The sequence below is a fragment of the Microcebus murinus genome, chromosome 11 (genome assembly GCF_040939455.1).
Source record: "Microcebus murinus isolate Inina chromosome 11, M.murinus_Inina_mat1.0, whole genome shotgun sequence".
In the NCBI taxonomy this organism is placed as follows: Eukaryota; Metazoa; Chordata; class Mammalia; order Primates; family Cheirogaleidae; genus Microcebus; species Microcebus murinus.
The window spans coordinates 23,919,630-23,938,241 of record NC_134114.1 but is presented as its reverse complement, the minus strand read 5'-3'; the positions used below and the strand labels follow the sequence as shown (position 1 = coordinate 23,938,241).

Sequence of the window (18,612 nt, the reverse complement as noted above, 5' to 3'; positions counted from 1 at the left end):
AGTGTTTAAAAAGATATCAGCTCTCATCAACATTGACATGGTTGCTCCTTCCCTCCTTGAAACGCCATTGACTTTTATCATGCACCTTCCTGGGTTTCTTCCAGCATCTTTAGCTACTTGTTTTTAGCTGGCTTTGTAGGCCCATCTTACTGTCTATAGCTAATAAATATTCCATTATCTAAAAGTCTCAATCCTAGGCTATGTTCTTTTCTTATTAGTATTTATCTCCGGCAGTCTTTTCTGTGTATATAATCAATTTAACCCTATTGGCAGATGACTTCCAAACTGATCTCTTCAGTCCCATCTCTTTTCTGAGCTCCTGACCCAGCTGCTTTCTCAGCATCTCAACATCTCCAAGACTGAGTTGATAATCTTCCACTTGGGTCTTCATTCAGTGTTCCCTGAGTAATCAAATGGTAGCATCACCCATCCAGTGTTGCAAGTCAATACTATCTCCCTATTCTCTATTTCAGTTTATTCACAAGTCCTGACAGTGTTACTCCTTGAGTATCTTGAATTTATCCTATTCTTCCCACCTTGTCTCCATCATCCACATCCTCCCCATCAGCCTCACTCACCTGGATCATTGCAGTGATTTCTACATAGCTATCAAGACATCACAAGAATGTGATTAACAAAGAGACCCAATTGGAAAGAGTAACATTTATTAAGCTGCAAAGGATAGGAATCTTAAGGTTGTGTTCATACAAAGCACGAGGCAATGAGGCATCCTCCCATGAGAGGAGTGGGCTCCCCGGATCCCCAGATTTCCCCTGGATGTATACTACTATTTGAAAAACTTGCCTTTGCTGTTCTTGTGGGTATTTTTGTATTCTGAGAGATGGATAGTCTTACAGGCAGAAATCCTTCAAGAGGCCTCAGGTCTCAGGCATGTGTGAAGTCATTTTTGCAATTTCCTACACTGATCTTCCTATATCACCTTGTGGCCCCTCCAATCCATTTTACATGTGGCAGTCAGAGTAGCCTTTCACAGCCAATTTCCCATGACTACACTAGCTATTCATCTTCCATCCACTTTGGCTGTTTTCCTTTATCTCCCCAACCTCTTACCATTGGAGTGCCCCAGGTCTCAGTTGTCAGACCTCTTCTCTATTGACCTCCAATCCATAAGTGATCTCATTCTCTCTGTCTCATGGCTTTGAATACATCTGTACACTACTTCCTAATTTATGTCTTCAGCCTTTACTTCTCCCTTCAACTCCAGACTCATGTTTATTAAATCCTCAAATATCCAGATATATAGATATACTTGAATCCCTAGTTGGATTTCTAATAGGCATCTCGAACCCAATGTGTCCAAAACAAACTGATTTTTACCCTGTAACCTGCTTCTCTATCAGTGTTCTCCATATCAGTAAGGATCATTCCATTCTACCAGTTGCTGAGGTTAAAAATCCTGAAGTCATCCTAATTAACTCTTATCTTTCTCTCATATTATACCTCCCAGCCATTAGCATATCCCATTGATTTTCCACTATGTTTGTTCTGAATCCAACCACTCTCACCAGCTCCACTGTTATCACCCTGGTCTGAGCCACTGTTGTCTAAATTATAGTCATACCCTCCCAACTGGTTCACCCCCTGACCCTAGTCTATCTTCAGCGCAGCGTCTAGAGGGATCATTTTTAAAGGGAAGCCAGATTACAACCCCTCTCTTACAAAACCTCCCAAACCAATCAAAGAATGGATTAATAAAATGTGGTATATGTACACCATGGAGTACTATTCAGCTCTAAGAAACAATGGTGATATAGCACACCTTATATTTTCCTGGTTAGAGCTGGAACCCATACTACTAAGTGAAGTATCCCAAGAATGGAAAAACAAGCACCAGATATATTCTCCAGCAAACTGGTATTAACTGAGTAGCACCTAAGTGGACACATAGGTGCTACAGTAATAGGGTATTGGGCAGGTGGGAGGGGGGAGGGGGGCGGGTATATACATACATAGTGAGTGAGATGTGCACCATCTGGGGGATGGTCATGATGGAGACTCAGACTTTTGGGGGGAGGGGGGGAAATGGGCATTTATTGAAACCTTAAAATCTGTACCCCCATAATATACCAAAAAAAAAAAAAAAAAAAAAAACCTCCCAAACCTTCTCATCTCAAGGGTAAAAGACAGTGTTGTGATGGCCACCTTGTGTGACCTGGCTCCCTGCTGCTGTCTCTGACTTTGTCTACTAGATTCTTAACACTGTCCTCATGTGGTTCCCACAGGACACTAAGCAAGCCCCTGTTTCAGGGCCTTTGCAAAGACTTTCAGCTGGCTGCAGTGTTCTTCTCCTGGTAATCTGTATGGCCGAATCCCTCACCTCCTTCAGGTCTCCGTTCAAATATCATCTTCAAGGAGGCCTTCTTTAGCCCACCCTGCTTAAATAGCCCACCCTTCCCTTATCTCTAGCACCCCTCCCTCAGCCTGCAACCTCATCTCCATTTTCTCCTTAGCACGTATATATTTTACTTGTTTCTTATCTGTCTTCTCCAAACAAAGCATAAACCCCTGAAAGGAAGGGTTTTTGTCTGTTTGGAGAGTTCCTGGCATATTAGCATTCAGCAAGTGTACTTTGGATGAATGATCGTCATACCCCAGCTTAACACTCCTCAATTGTTCTTCGGATAGTGACTAAAGAACAGGCAAGGCCCTGGGTGGCCTGGCCTTGCCTTCCTGCCCAGCCTCAAGCCACAAGTTCTTCTCACTCTGCACCATCCTGCCTTGTGTTTCTCTACGTGCCTTCCTGCCCGCAGGCCTTCTATATGTTGTTCTTCCAACTGGAAACCATTTTGCTTCTATCCCTTGCTGCCATCTGCCTAGTGTGTCCTATTCTGTTAGATGTTAATTCTAGCATGACTCTGGATTCAGGGGAACTTCCTGACCCCCACCCCCATCAAAATTCTGTGTTCTTTTCCTTCCTGGCACTTAAGTCAGTTTGCCTACCCCACTACACTAGGAGTTCTAGGAGAACATGTTTCTGTTCATCACTGTGTGCCCAGCAGTGCCTGGCATATGGCAGGCTCTTAATACATATTTGGTAAATAAATAAAAGAGTGCCAGTTTTGCAGACAGCTAAATCATATTCAGAGGGAAGAGGGAGTGGCACTGGAAAGAAGTGGCATGGTGTTATTTGTATAAGGGAAGAAGCTAAAAACTTAACATTTCTAGAGGATTACTTATTACAGCATTGGGGAGAGGATGGCAAATAATTCACTATTGTGATTAAAGCACACACAGCTACAGTAATTCACAATGGGAGGCATTAGTTTGCTTTGAGCCATTCCCTTGCACACTCGTTTTACAGGAAATAAGGACAACTGAGCAAATGTAACCATAATTTTCAAGTTTTGAATGCTGATGGGGAAAAACATTCTGTTCTATAAATTGGATATTCAAAAAAACCTACTTGGGAAGGAATGTTAGGGTCATAGAATTGTTCTAGGATAAAACAAACAAAAAAACACCATCACATAGAGGATGAAGGTTAAAAAAAAAAGAATTGTTCTAGGATAACTGAGTTTGAATTGGGATGTAGAAGGAAGAGATTCTGTTTGGTACACTGAAGTTTTTGTTTTTTAGAATGAACCTATGCAGTAGGGTCAGGGGTAAGTAGTGAGAACATCTCAAAGAAAGCATTTACTCAGGTCAGAATGCCGGTCTTGTGACACTTGCAAATTTTAAGCTGCAGGAGTTTTTCCTCTGTGTAGTGCTTCTCTTAGCCTTTACTGTATGCTAAAAATAGTTGCTGATCCCCATGCCTACTGTGTGCAAGGCACTGTAGCCAATGGTGGCACACACTAGCCAGTAGAAGTTTGTTTTTAGAGGAGTGATTTGGGATAAAGAGAAAGAGAACAAGGATTACCAATAAAAAGCTCGAGCACAGTGATCTAATCCTGCCCTGCTGCCTTCAGACAGCACTGAGCATAAATCATTCAGACAAACTGGTATTTTATCTAAAAGATCTTTTTGAGAAGATAGGTTTCCATAGCCTCCTGTTTGAGGATTTCTCTGTCACTGACATAATTTGGCTCTTTGTATCTGACCTGTATTCTGCCTGCTAGCATTTGTGTACCTTTTCTTTAGTTATCACAGGAAATGGGGACCATCTGGCTGCCACTCTTGGTATAATAGACCTGTGTGGCACATCACTGTCACTTTTAATAGTGTATTCTGCTTTCACCCCATGTTCTTATATTAAAGCCCTCAAAATAATAAATCACAGTCTACTTATTTTACACTAGGTGGCCCTCTTTGGTAGCTCTTTCCCACAAGTGTGGTTTTTCTTTTTAGAATCAAGAGTGAATAGGGAAGTTAAAAGGAAGAATGCCAATGTGTATGTTTGATTTAAACCAATAAACCTTTTTCTTATGAAGATTTAAGTTTAAAGTGATTGTGAAAGACTGCTATGCTGAGGCAATAGAAAACATCCTGGATTCTCAAAACCAGAATTTCAGATTTGGGATATTTATGTTGGTCCCTGACATTGCATCAGGAATTCAGTAATCCTTTTCTCAGGTTTACAGAGAGGCCTAATTATAGCTTTTTCATTGTTTCTGGTGATTTCAAATTAAACTTTGCTTTTTGGGGGGAGATTAAAAAAATTGCTAAGGACAGGTTAGCACCTTGTGAAATGGAGAGCTTTGAAGACAGTGAGTAGATAGGTATTTGGAACAATTTGCACTGAATATAAATCCAGAGGAATTCCTAGAATTTTCTTGAGCCCTTTCCCTGTAACTGGAGAGTAAGCTTATCTTACCTTATAATGATATTGCTATTGTGGATAACAACAGCAGCTAACATTTCTGGTGTCTTTATTATATACCAGTCACAGTAATTAGATTATATATTATTCATTCTAGTTCTCATAACAACCCTGTGAGGGAGGTACTTCTCTCTCCATTTTATGGATGAAGAAACTGAGGCTCAAGAGATTTAATAATTTATACAAACTCACTTAGCTAGGACGTGCTGGAGCCACAATTTGAACCCAGGCAGCTCAGTGCCAAATCTTTTGCCTTTTTACTACTATATCTGACACAAAGCAGTTTTTGCAAAATAGTTTGATAACTGTCTCAGGCTCAATTGGGTGCTTAATGCAGGTTTTCTGGATTTCTACTAAAAAATAAAAATAGATATTTCCTCTTTGTAAAATAGTACTTTTATAACATCAACATCTGTTGATGGCAACAAGACATTTCCAACTTAATGTCTTGCCCCATTTAAATCCTTCCACCAAAATGATCTTTCCAAAATAAAAAAATTACCTCGGCCAGGTGTGAGTGGCTCACGCCTGTAATACCAGCAATTTGGGAGGTAAGGCAGGAGGATCATTTTAGGCTAGGAGTTTGAGACCAGTCTGAACAACATAGTGAGACTCTGTCTCTACAAAAAATAGAAAAATTAGCTGGGATGTAGTGGCAGGTTCCTGTATTCCCAGGTACTTTGAGGCTGAGGCAGGAGGATTGCTTGAGTCCAGGAGTTTGAGATTACAGTGAGCTATGATGAGCTATGCACTTTAGCCCAGGCAATTTAGCCCAGGCAACAGAGCAAGACCCTGTCTCCAAAAAAAAAAAAAAAAAAATTACCTCTCCACTGCTCCCACTTGACACCTTTTGGGATTCCTCATCTCCTATAGGAAAGTCTACACTTCACCTGCCAGCCTTGCCTGCATCAGCTCTCCCTCACTAGGCTCTGATTTCTCCTCCAGGTCCACCCCACTGTTACCTTGCTGTGCCATGGCCTTGCATTTGCCAGCTGTTCTCTCCTCTCCTGGAAAGCCCTTTCCCACCTTTCTCTCCCTGGCTGACTCAGTCTTTTTAAGTTCTGATTCTATGTTCATCAGAATCTACTTACGTGAATTTTTTCAAAAAGCACATGTCCAAGTTACATCTCCAGAAATTTTGATTCCTTGGTTTTGGGAAGAAGCCTGGACACCAGTGTCTCAGAAGCACCTTATGATTCTGCGATTATCATAAGGTTGATGATAATTATCCAGGTTGATGAGGCCCTGAAATGCCTTTCTTTCCTCAAGAGTTAGCTGTCCAGGAGGCCTTCCTGGGCCAGTGTGTACCTGTGGTCTCTGTGTAAGCACTGCAGCCACCACAGTGTATTTCAGTGGCCAGTCTGAATGTGGCCTCTCAGGAGGCTGTCAGTTTCCAAGGACAGCAACAGGACATTGATCCTCTCGGATCTTTAGCTGTCAATGCAGGCCTGGCATGTAATCTGCTTCTACTGCTGGTCTACTGCGCTGCCATAACTTCAGAAGGTTTTCTTCCTTGCTGATCCCCCCTGGATCTCATTCTTTGGCAAATAACATGAGTCATTATGAAATAGAGTTCAGCAAAGGACAAGGATGAAAGTTGTCATTTAAAGAACTGCCATTCAGACTTTCTTGTCTAGGTAAAGAGCAAGGTCTTATCTCTTTTCAACTCATCTTCTAAATTTAAACTGACTACGAAAATATGGGTGATTTATAGCTTCCTTCTCCCCCACTGACTTTTGGTTCAGGCACTCGGATTTTGGCAAGAACTTACAGATTTCACTTTCTACTGGCCACCCTGCTGTTTTAAGACCTGTCAGGGCTTGTCTTAAATAAAACTGGAAGCATTTCTGTTTCCATCCATACTGCTTTCCTCCTTCCCTGTCAGACAGCGTTACTGTACAGCACTGAGTGAGGAGCCCTGACAAGGGAGGTGGCAGCTGGGGCTGGTAACCAGTGATGTATCATAATTTGTGTGTGCACATGTGTGCATTGGGCTTGTTGGTTTGAGGCTTGAATACTCCATCCACATAGCCTGAAGAGTTTTCTGCCCACACCGAAAGCATATATTTATAGAGGACCCAACTTGCTCAGCATGGCCATATTCCCAAAATAGCCCTGCTATTCCCCCCAGCCTCTGCTTTAAGAACTGCCCAGCCCCAGCCTCATTTGAAATTCAAACCGAAAAAGATATATCCATTCCAGTTCACTTATTCCATACTTATAAGATATTAGGCTGGTGGGCTCCTTATTAGTTAGGTCTTCTATTAATGTTATATGCTAGGCTTTTTAAATTTTGAGCTCCTCTGTGGATATTTGTTTTACTGAAACACTATATGGAAGAAAAGATGCAGTTAAGAAGGAAACAGGAGGAAGGAAGCAGAGATAGGCAAAGAATAATAGTCTAAAACTCAACAGCAAGCATGGCTTATGAAGATCAAGTTATATTTCTGCTTCATGAATCATTGTCAGACAAATTAAGAACATATTGTTTCTTATTTATCTATTGTCAAGGATTCAATATCAGACATTGAGAATAAATCTTGATTTTCATAAGCTCTGTTGACATGGTAGAGCCACAGAGCATAAAACTTGAATCTAATAAACAAAGTGCTATGTGGAACAGCAGGGGTACAGCACCAGCACAACTCACAGCTGCTTCCTGCTCCTCTTCCCCGTTTTCAGGAATGTGTCTTAGCAGGAAGTTTTTTAATAGACTAAGAATTTGTTATATCTATTGTAGGAAAAGTTGTAGTTTTAGGTGCATCATTTCCTCACATCTTAGAGATCGGGGCTAATTATGTTCAATTTTTGTTTGGTGAGTTCCTGTCTTTGTATCCTAGTAGAAATTTTTGCTTTGAATTTCTAAAGTTGAAATATGGAAATTATATTTTAATCTGATTAAAGATAAAGGATATCAGTATGAAAACCTAAGACTCAAGGTAGATAGCACAGATCTTCAAAATAATAATTAAAATAAATATGTAAATAATCTAAATCTTTTCTATAATACTTGTTAAATATCACTTCCCTAAATCCTGTAATATCAAAATTAGCACCAGTGCCATTAAACATGAAGCTTTTTTTAGACTTTAAAAACATGCTCCTTTAAAACTAATGTACAGAAAACAGGCCAAGTTTGCCTGGTTGGGGGTTGGGGAGGGTTGATTGCAGAGGAGTTCAGGTAATTTCGAGTGATAGAAATGTATATGGTTTTCAAAACTCATCTCACTATATACACTTAAAATGGGTGCATTTTATTGAATGTAAATTACACTTCAATAAAATTGATTTTTAAAACTTTTAATGCTTCTTCATTTAGTAGCATTAAACTTGAAGAAGGTATGACCTTTAATCATATGATAGCCTCTTCCCCAGCCCTGCCCCACTGCTACTGAAGATGTAAATGAGCAGTTTAAGTGCATTTAGGTAAAATTTGGGATAGCAGAGAAGAGTAAGTTATTAAGAAGCTCTAGCAGTGTATGGAGTGTCTCCCTGTTGTTGAGGGTAATGGTTGAGGACCTAGACCATCACTTCCCTTGGTGTCCCTGTCAGTGAGATGCTCTCAGGCTTGTTGGGTCGAACCCAGAAGGAAGAAAAGAGACCAAAAGTGAGATGGTTTCTAAATGTACCCTGATTCCTTTTGGCCAGCTGTTACGAAGCTCTTTGGTGAATAACAGGACTCAGGCCAAGGTGGCAGAGGAGCTGGGCATGCAGGAGTATGCAATAACCAACGACAAAACCAAGAGGCCGGTGGCCCTCCGCACCAAGACCTTGGCAGACCTTTTGGAATGTGAGTCATACAGAGTAAAGCTTTTCTTTCTATCTGCAGGTTCAAAGTTTAAATCCAATCAACCAGTATTTATCTTCCTTCTTGTTATTATTTAGTGTTATTTTCTGGCTAAAGAAACCTCTTTTCTGTTTTAGTTATTTTGCTTTTCGCCAAAGCTTGTCTGAATGAGAATAATTTGGAATTACATGTGAATAATGGACTTTTTGTTCAGTCTATGTTTAGTGGTACCCCATTCCCCACCCCTCTATCCCAACACTCGGCCATTATATCTCTTTGTATGAAAGAATAAGAGAATATGAAGATTGGTAGTTATGAAATCACAGCTTTTTTGCCATCTAGCAGCCTTCATGTAGGGGCACAGAAGAAAGAAGGGCAATTTATTCACTATATACTAAAACTGTTATCCATTGTTTTGAATGAGCACAAAACTCTGTGGACAAATGTCATCTTTTGCATTTTCTGATATGGTCTGGTAGCATTGTAAATAATCCTATTATAGCTAACTAAAGGATTATACACATAATTGTATTGTTTTTGATATTACTTCAAAATAAGTGGGCCATTCACTGGGCTTTAGAACTTTTTTTTAATGTTAGGGTATTTTTGACAATTGGAATTATATTCAAATATCAAAGTCTACCATGCAAAACCAGCTCATTTACAAAGTGCAAAGGCAATCTGACTAAGGAACTTAAAAGAACTTTTTCAACTAAAGAGAAGTAATTTAGAGATGAAAATTACATAAAAATTAAGTCGAGAGAGCAGTCTCACTGGCATTTTTTTTTAGCTCAATTATAGCTATTTTTAATTCCTTCTTTTAAAAATGCACCATTTATTTACTTGGTTAAGGTATTTTTAATGACATCATCTTGTGGTTTACCATTTATTAATGAAAAATTGGATAGATGGTTATATTGTCATTAAGCCCAGTATTAAGTGTTTCTCTATTTGGACAGATTGAATCTATAAATTGTCCTGTTTCTCTTTATGAAATTTAATATAGTACCCTTATAAAATGAATGATTTCCTCAAGATTGGTGCTGAGAATGGCAAGACTCACGGATGTGGTTATTCTGGTATCATATCTGATCTGCAGGTTGTGTTTTGATTTATTTGATGTCATAACATGGTAGTGTTCCCAGATAGCATTCTTTCCTTGCTATGCAGCAGCATTTTGTGTATATTTTTGACTAGCTATTCATTTAGCCCTTAGCTAAATATAATTTGGTCTTTGTACTCTATGATTTGCATCTTACACATCTATGTTGCTGCTTCTGATATTAATGATAGAGAGTAGAGTCTTGTTTGGTTTGAAGAAAGATGAAATGATAATGCTAAAAATTAAAGAGGGCCCGCAGAAGTTGAAAATCTTATTAAAATGTTGCTTAAAAGTCTGGGTCTCTTATTCTGTCTGCAAAATGGCAATGAATTGTGCTTTATTTTAAAATGTTCTTTTTTTCAGCATTTATTGCAGCGCTATACATTGATAAGGATTTGGAATATGTTCATACTTTCATGAATGTCTGTTTCTTTCCACGATTAAAAGTAAGCTCATAGAACGTTTAAATTAGTGTATGCTTTTTGTTTGGTAATTACAGAATGCACTACTAAATATTTTGGGGGACTTATTACAGGAGTTCATTTTGAATCAGGACTGGAATGACCCCAAATCCCAGCTTCAGCAGTGTTGCTTGACACTTAGGACAGAAGGAAAAGAGCCAGACATTCCTCTGTATAAGTAAGTACTTGCTGCCCACAGGCCATTGGATCCAGTGTGTGTAGGGTTGGTTTTCCATGCATGTTGAGGGAAAGATAATCATTGCGGGGTAATCATGACAAGAGCCAGGATCAAGACTTCCTGACTGTCAGTGTGACTGTAGCCATAAATAAGTGGGTCCCACTCGATTATCTCTATGCTTTTTCCCATTTCTAAAAGTCTCTGTGAACTACTGCCTGGTAGGAAGACATACGAAGATTATGAGATCAAGATAAGGAGGTTGGGATTAAATAGTTTTATATACATATTTATATTTGTTTTCTTATTGTACCCTCTGCTGGGCTGTGTGTCCAGAATGGAAGATGGTGTCTGCTTATTTCTGGCAATACTTGGATGCCTGTCTGCACTTTCCCTCGAACCCCTGTTGGCCTGTCTGTGTTGCCTGACAGATGTGCTGTCCCCCTCAGGCGGTCACTGTAAGAAGCAGGACAGTTGCTCACTGCTGCTGTTACTCACATATTTGGAAGTTTTCTTCTCAGAATGTATACCAAAAGCTGCCATGTACTTTTGAATATCCTTATCCTTTGAGTGGTAGCCAAAGTCATTCAAAAGGAATGTAGGTGAATTGAGTCACTATACCATGTAACAACCATTTTGATGAAAACAGGAGGTTTGGCTCCGAAGTAGAGTAGTTATTTTGAGACACTCATGTTGATTCAGAAGGTAGTTTCAAGGAGGAATTGCAGAACGAAAGGGCTATTGAAATAGGTCGGTTGTATCTCAAGGTATTGTGATTTTAAGGATGTTCAAAGATTTGGTTTCAATACTATTTTACCCCGTCTATGCACATACCGGGTTGCAAGCACACGTATTTGTGTGTTTGTTCCATGTGGAATCAAAGCCGCCCTTTAGACTTTCTTAAACTTCAAAATACTCAAGAGAAAACATCAGCGTGGCAGTTGGGAATTTTAAATCCTTTTTTATCTTTTTATTTAATAGTCACAACACTTTATAGGCTTTTTAGCTAAAAGAAAAACTAAGGCCAAGGGAGAGTTGAGTCACCCCACAGCAAGCAACTATAAATTGTGCCTAGAAGCTGTCACTGCTAAACAATGTTTCCTTTATTTATTGGGAAAAAGAACCCAAATGTTTAGAAATATCACTTTAATAGGTACCTAATAAGCATAATGAATATCCAAACTGTATTATGTGAAAGGCTCAAAGTATTTCCTCATCAAAGTGATAATTAAAGTTCAATAAATAAAATGAGGACGATAAACTTTTCATGGCACAGGCATGATTACTATAATGAGCGCTACCTTAAAGAAGCCACCCGTGCACTTTTATCCCGTGGAGGATATAAACACAAAGGAAATTGCTATGTTCCCTTCTCATAAATCCCCCAAATGAAAGTACAAGATGAGTTTGTTCTTTTTTATCAAGATGATAGGGCTGTTTTACATAGTTTTTTCAAGATTACTGTGTTCATTCCATTATCTTTGTTGGCTACTTTTAATTTCCCTTTTCCATGAAGTTATCAGTTTTACTGCATTTGAAATCTGCACCATGTCATTAAAATCGAGAGTACCTGGAGCTTTGTTTTTTGGCGATTGTGTTGTGTACTTGGCATTGCAGCATACCTTTGAAATTATCTCAGATGTTTCAGAAATTAAATACATTTTCTGATCTTTTAGATAAGATACTAGACATTAGAAAGAATCCATAAAACCATTCAGGTGTGACTTGAGGTATATTACCCAAATATTTATTGTTTTGGGCTGTAATTAGCACTGAAAAACAATAAACAGACTGAAGCTGTTAACTTTTCACATTAAAAGTTTGTGAATTTTAGGAAACTTGGAATATGCATACTGAGAAATTGTTTAAAAATATTTTATACTTCACTGTTAGCCTTTAGATGCTATTTATTATATTACTTTGGGGAAAAAATATAAAAATGCAGTGCAGAATTTTAAAATTTTTCTACTTCAAAAGCTTTGTCAGATTAGCAGATTAAACACTTACCCCTTGTATTTTTCTGCCATTTTCATGTTTCATGTAATTTTACCTTCCTCTATCTAGGCAATAAGTACATGATTTTTCTCATAGTTACCTAGTAGCCATAACAAATAACACTTTATCATAATTCATGTTCTTTCCTTTCCCCTTCAGAACTCTGCAGACCGTGGGGCCATCCCATGCGAGAACCTACACAGTGGCTGTTTATTTCAAAGGAGAGAGAATAGGCTGTGGGAAAGGACCAAGGTATGAGGAGAATATTAGTTTGTTCAAATGAGCGTCCCGTGTGTCTAAGTCCCTAGTTGGTATTTCCAAACTCTGTAGTCTGTCTTTTTTAACTTAGAGTATAGAGTGTTCCAGAGTAATAGCAAAGTGAATCCCAAGGATTAATGTCCCCCCCATGCCAAGCCCCAGATTTGAGAATTGGCCTTGGATGGTTGGAATGCCATTGTGCATGGGGCTTTGGCTACCTTGAGAAAACCGCATTACCTAGTGCACAGGTAAGGTCTGTCTGGTGTTAGTTACCCAACAGAGTGCACATTGACGTAAGCCGGACATGTCACACGTGTCCTGTCATACGACATAGCCGTTAGACATTTGATTTCTTATCGCCATTCACTTAAGCTTTGTGGAAATGCTAACATCTTTAGGTAAAAAGAATTATGTTTATTATCACCTTTCTTTGAACTCTCCAGTCTATATCTTAAACTGAAAAATGATTTGAAGCCTATCTATATATTTTTTATTCTTTTCCTGTTTAAACTTTATACTGAAGGCATTCAAACTTAAGTAAGAAATACTTAAGACGTGATAAAAAGGGAAGGGCATTTTATTGCAGTATTAAAAATGTGGAATGAATAACTTAAACGGGCTTTGTGCAAACAAATGACATTTCTGCATGCTTTTGTGTATATGCCTATCTGTGTAATTCAGTGTATGAAGTAATCAGATGAAATTCTAAGCCCTGAATGTGAAATTCAGTCTGAATAATTTGTAGCCATACCTTGTGTTTTCGAGGGGGGGAAAAAACCCTTCAAATTCAAGTGTGCTTTACCTTTATTTTATTTTAATAGTATTCAGCAAGCAGAAATGGGAGCGGCAATGGATGCACTTGAAAAATGTAAGCCTATCTCTTTTTCAATAATTATATGTTCATAATGTAATGAGTGTTTTATGGAAAGAAAATGAGGAAGTAAAAAAATGGTAAGTACTGATAAAATGTGATCGTGTTTTCTTCATAATTATTCTCCACACAGTAGTGTAGCATGTGAGATATAGATAAAATGGGCTTATAATTTAAAAATAAAAGTATTCCCAAGTGCTTTTTGATTTTCATTTTCCTTTTTGCATAGAGTCCTACTCTCAGCCCAGGAATCTGTGTGTATAACCTGTGTTTCCATCCATATGTTTCTCTATACTTGTAAAATCTTATAACATAGACATATACATGTGAAGGTTTTTTTCTTCTTTTTAGTTTTCAGCCGTTGTTTTGTTAAATGGGATGTTATTTACATACTTCTCTGCACCTTTCTTTTTTTGCTCAGTAGGAGGTGATAGGTAGCCCTGCAGATCACAGAAAATGGCTCCAATTCATTCTTTCTTAATGGCTGCATAATATTTCCTGCTATGGGTGTGCTGTATTTTATTCAATTTTTGTTGTTGTTATTGGTGGACACTTTGTTTCTGGTTTTTGGTGTTTTTTGTTTTTTTTTTTTAAATCATTGTCAACAATAAATCTCTGTCTATATTGGTGCTTTTAATTCTATGCAATAGATTCCCAAGAATGGGATGCCTGGGTTGAAGAAACTTAATTACATAATTGAACTTGTAGGAAATTGCATAGTCTTTTGTAAATTGAAGGCTTAAGTGCGAGAGATTTTTCTTCTGAGGTCTATTGTGCTGCACAGTAGAACCTGTGGGCACAAAATGACAATCCAATTCTATTATGCTTCGAGTACCCAGCTAAATGAGGTGGGAGAAAGCAAAGTACGGGAAGCTAAAAGTGAAGAGGCCCAGATTCTCAGGCATGGGAGAGATTCCAGGAAAGACAAGAGGGCCACGAGCCAAGTGGAAATCAGCAGAAAATAGCTTCCTGTTTGGGGGCAGGGAGGTTAGTTAGTGTGGACAGAAGCTAGTGCTGCCAGGGTCCAGTGTCCTTGAAATCTTCACTGAAAGTTTTCAGTTGACTGTTGGGAACTTTTTCATCCATTGTATGTACGTAAGTGCAACATCACGTATTGAAATAAAAAGAAGATTCCATTTTCTAGTTATCAGTTGTTAAAGGTTATCTTTGGAAGTTTTGTTTGTTTGTTTTCAACTATAAAACAGTACTGGAGAGAGATCACCTGTTCTGAGACAGGTGAATTGTTTAAACTGCTAGAAAGCAATTTGGTATTATGTATCAGGTCCTTACTGAAGTTAATGCATTTTGATCCAGAGATTTCATTTCTGGGAATCAAACCTAAGGAAATAATTGGAGTTATGAACTAAAGTTCATATACTATGATAATTGTGACAACTTGATTTAAAGAGCAAAAACCCCCAAAAACAAAAAACATCTGCCTATTTAACAGTAGAGAAATGTTTAACAAAGTATAGGATATCCCAGGGACTGGCAAACATTTTCTGTAAAGAGCCAGATGATAAGTATTTTAGGCTTCCCAGGCCATACAATCTCTGTCATAATTATTCAACTCTGCCACTATAGCCCACTGGCATAGATAGGATTCAGACTAATGGGCGTGTCTGGGTGCTATTAAAAGTTTTATTTACAAAAACAGGTAGAGAGCTGTATTTGGCCTGTGGGTAGTAGTTTACCAACCCTAGCTATATCCAAACATTGTAATAGCCATTGAAATAATGGTGTTGAAAACTAATGATATGGGAAAATACTTATACTAGAACAAATGAAAAAAGGGTACCCATAAATACATACCTGTAGTATACTTTCCCAGTATAAGAGTCAATAGGGGAATGATTTTAAATGTTCATATGTGCAGGTAATATATGTGCACATTGACATTGTATATGTATGTAGAATAACTTTATTGCATAGAAGAAAAGCTATAAAGATTCTAAAAGTTTGTCAATGCTTAGAGCTGAGTTGTAGAGTTTTTTTAAAAATGCAAATTCAATTTTACGGTAGAACTTACTGAGGAAATAGGGTTCATTTTGTAGAAACTTGCTTTACAAGTTAGTTTATAGAAAACGTACTGGGATTTATTTATTTTTAAAAAATTAATTATATTTGAAACCTGTGGTTTATATACTATATAAGGAGTCAATTTAATATCATTTAGGAATTGATTTTATTATTTTATTTCTAAAATACAGATGTCTTGTTTCTCTTTTGTTTAAAATCACTGACTCTCAGACATTCCAGGTCTTTGCTGATTCACCACCAGTCTTTCAGATACTTTTCCTACCACCCTGACCTTGTCCCTTCTCCAACCCAGGGTGAGGATGACAAACTATATAAGAAATCGGGGAAAAGGAATTTAGGAATATATTACACGGTAGCTCCCCCCTTATCCTTGGAGGATACTTGATTCTCAGTGGATGCCTGAAACTATGGATAGTACCAAACCCTGTATGTGCTATGTTTTTCCCTATATACTCATACCTATAATGAAGTTTAATTTCTAAATTAGGCACAGTAGGAGATTAATAGCAACTTATAATTAGCATTTGTGCTTGTGCGCGCTCGCTTTCTCTCTCTCTCTCTCTGTCTCACGCTAAATATCTTATTGTACTGTACTCACCTATTTTCAAGCTATGATTGACCACGGGTAAATGAAACCACAGAAAGTGAAAGCACTGATACAGAAGGCTACTGTATGTATAGATCTACTTTCCTGACGCTTCCGCCTTAAACAAACTTGCTTTCCCCCAAACAGGCCATGCTCTCCCACATCTCGGATTCTTCATGTTTGAAACACGAAGAAGTAGTACCTCTTCTCTAGAACAGTCCCTTACCTGGTTAGGCTCATAACACAGCGTCATTTTCCCTCTCTGTTAACAACAGTTAACTTGTGTAGTTCTTATTCATGCATGCGCCCCTTAATGTTGTTTGTTGTTTAAGTATGTGTTAAGTATATAAAATGAGTTTCTCTCATCCCGTATTTGATTTCTTCATTATGACACCAAAGTTACACCACAAATGATGACTGAATTGTAAAAATTTTTAAATCTTAATCAAGATTTCTTCTATTGTGTCAACACTGTTGCATGGGGTCAAATATCAAACTAAATACAGCTTTGATGTGTTTCTATTAACCAAAACTATTAAGTGATATGTTTCCTTTAACCAAATAAAAGTTCTCTACTTGAGTTACTTTTGCAGATATACTTTGGGCATCTTGTAGTAAACTTTAAGAATACAATTAATTATCAGACATAATGACATACATTATAGCCTGTTTTTGTCTGCCTGATCTGTTTTTGCACTCTTCAGAAATTTTACTTCTTGGTAAATAATGGTGTGATAATACCATTATTTGGAGTTTTTGATTTTAGCTTTTCAAAAATATATGACTCCATTTTACTGTATCCTTTAACTTCTTCCTGAAAATCACTTGTTGCTGGGAGAATGAGATTATAAGGCATCTGATTAGAAACATTCCCAAACCACACATCTTATGTTTTAACATTTCTGTATGTTGTGGTGCCTTTTAGATTAGAGTTCACACCAGATATTGAAATCTAGAATCAGGGGTGCTGATTCATACTTCCAATATGTTTCTCAATGATTAAAAAATAAGGGAAGAAAACAATTTTCTTTCTCTTGCCTTACAAAATACGACTATGCACATTTCATATGAATATATGCTTGTAGTGCGTATATTTAGTTTGCATCATTGTTTGCACTCATGGCTATCCTTTATTAAGCATAAGATATATTTCCTTGTGTCAGATAACTTTCCCCAGATGGCCCATCAGAAGCGGTTCATTGAACGGAAGTACAGACAAGAGTTAAAAGAAATGAGGTGGGAAAGAGAGCATCAAGAGAGAGAGCCAGAAGAGACTGAAGACATAAAGAAATAAAGGAGGGCACGGAAGTGGTGGCGTATTTACTTCCTCAATAACTGTGACTGTTACCCATTGAGACCTAGCCTAGTTTTCCTACAGACCATGAATGAAGTGTGCTCATTGAAATAAAACACAAAGTCAAATCGCTATTGTTGTTTTATTGATCTGTTTTTAGCTGGATGGTCTTTATTACAAAGTATTTGATTTCTTTTTAATGGAAAACTTCACGTTGGTGGATGTGCATTATTCCCTTTTATTTTGCTCTTTAAACAATAAAATTCAAAAAGCATACTCTATGTGGAATAGATCCTGTTTTTGTATCTCTGTCTCAGGTTGTGACCCCAGAATTTCAACTGACAAGTGATAAATTCACTTAACCAGATATTTTGACTACACTCTAGTAATGTCTATACTTTTTGAAATCTCTGGATTGTTAACTAACTTTTCAGCTTTCACCTGGATGTTTATCAAGTTCTCAGCTGCAAATATTGAACTTAGCCCTCTCTAAGCAGTGAGCTCTTTGTAGAAGAAATCCATTTAACATTTAACTGGCTTAGGAAGGGGAAAGACTGATATTTGAGTCACATATATTCTTTGAATCATTAGAATAGGAGAGAAATCATGATTTTAAGTCAGACGACACTTCAAATCAAGTGCTCTCACCCCAGGGCTGGTGGAATTTTTAAGAAGTTATGGACAGATTTCAGGGAAGTCTCAAAACCTCCTGAGATTGATTGTATTCAGTTTTGTGTGTGTGTGTTTGGGGCTTGGGAGGGGGTGAGGAGCAGGAAAGAAAGGGGTTTGTAGCTTTCATCAGCATCTCCAAGTGGTCCCTGCGGTAAAGGGCTGGCATTACATTAAAAGACATGACATTTTTAAAAAAAATGTTATTTTAAACTGAACATCACTGGTTTCTTATTAATAAAGGCAAAACTTCTTTGTAAAACAAATGTGTTTCATTCATTATTTCAGCAAATAAATACTGAGTGCCTACTATGTGTCAGGCACTGTTGTAGGCTCTGAGGCTCGCTGGGGAGCTAGTGCTGGAATACCCTCAGTAGATCAGTCAATGGTGAGAAATAAAGCAAGGATGTGGGGCGGGGGCAGTTTTCGTTGGGGTGGTTGGGGAGTTTGCTCTCAAAGGGCATCATTTGAGTTAAGACAAAAAGGAGGAGAAGCACTGAGCCATGCAGGTATCTGGGAGTGTTTCTTATCTGAATAATTATTACATGTTACATACACATTGTCAAAAACCTGGAAAATGTATTACTTTCATCA

At 38.0% G+C, this 18,612-nt stretch overlaps 1 protein-coding gene across 9 annotated transcripts in view; it reads left to right on the top strand.

The window, feature by feature from the left end:
* DROSHA (drosha ribonuclease III) overlaps positions 1–18,081 on the top strand; it is a 113,998-nt gene extending 95,917 nt beyond the window's left edge. For all 9 annotated transcript variants that reach the window (XM_076007952.1, XM_076007950.1, XM_076007953.1 and 6 more), the window contains 6 exons: positions 8,429–8,570; positions 10,033–10,115; positions 10,205–10,308; positions 12,460–12,552; positions 13,380–13,426; positions 17,219–18,081. In XM_076007952.1, the coding sequence (XP_075864067.1) occupies positions 8,429–8,570; positions 10,033–10,115; positions 10,205–10,308; positions 12,460–12,552; positions 13,380–13,426; positions 17,219–17,349 (600 nt within the window). In that variant the 3' untranslated portion in view covers positions 17,350–18,081. The remainder of the gene's footprint in view (positions 1–8,428; positions 8,571–10,032; positions 10,116–10,204; positions 10,309–12,459; positions 12,553–13,379; positions 13,427–17,218) is intronic.
* The last annotated feature ends 531 nt before the right edge of the window (positions 18,082–18,612 follow it).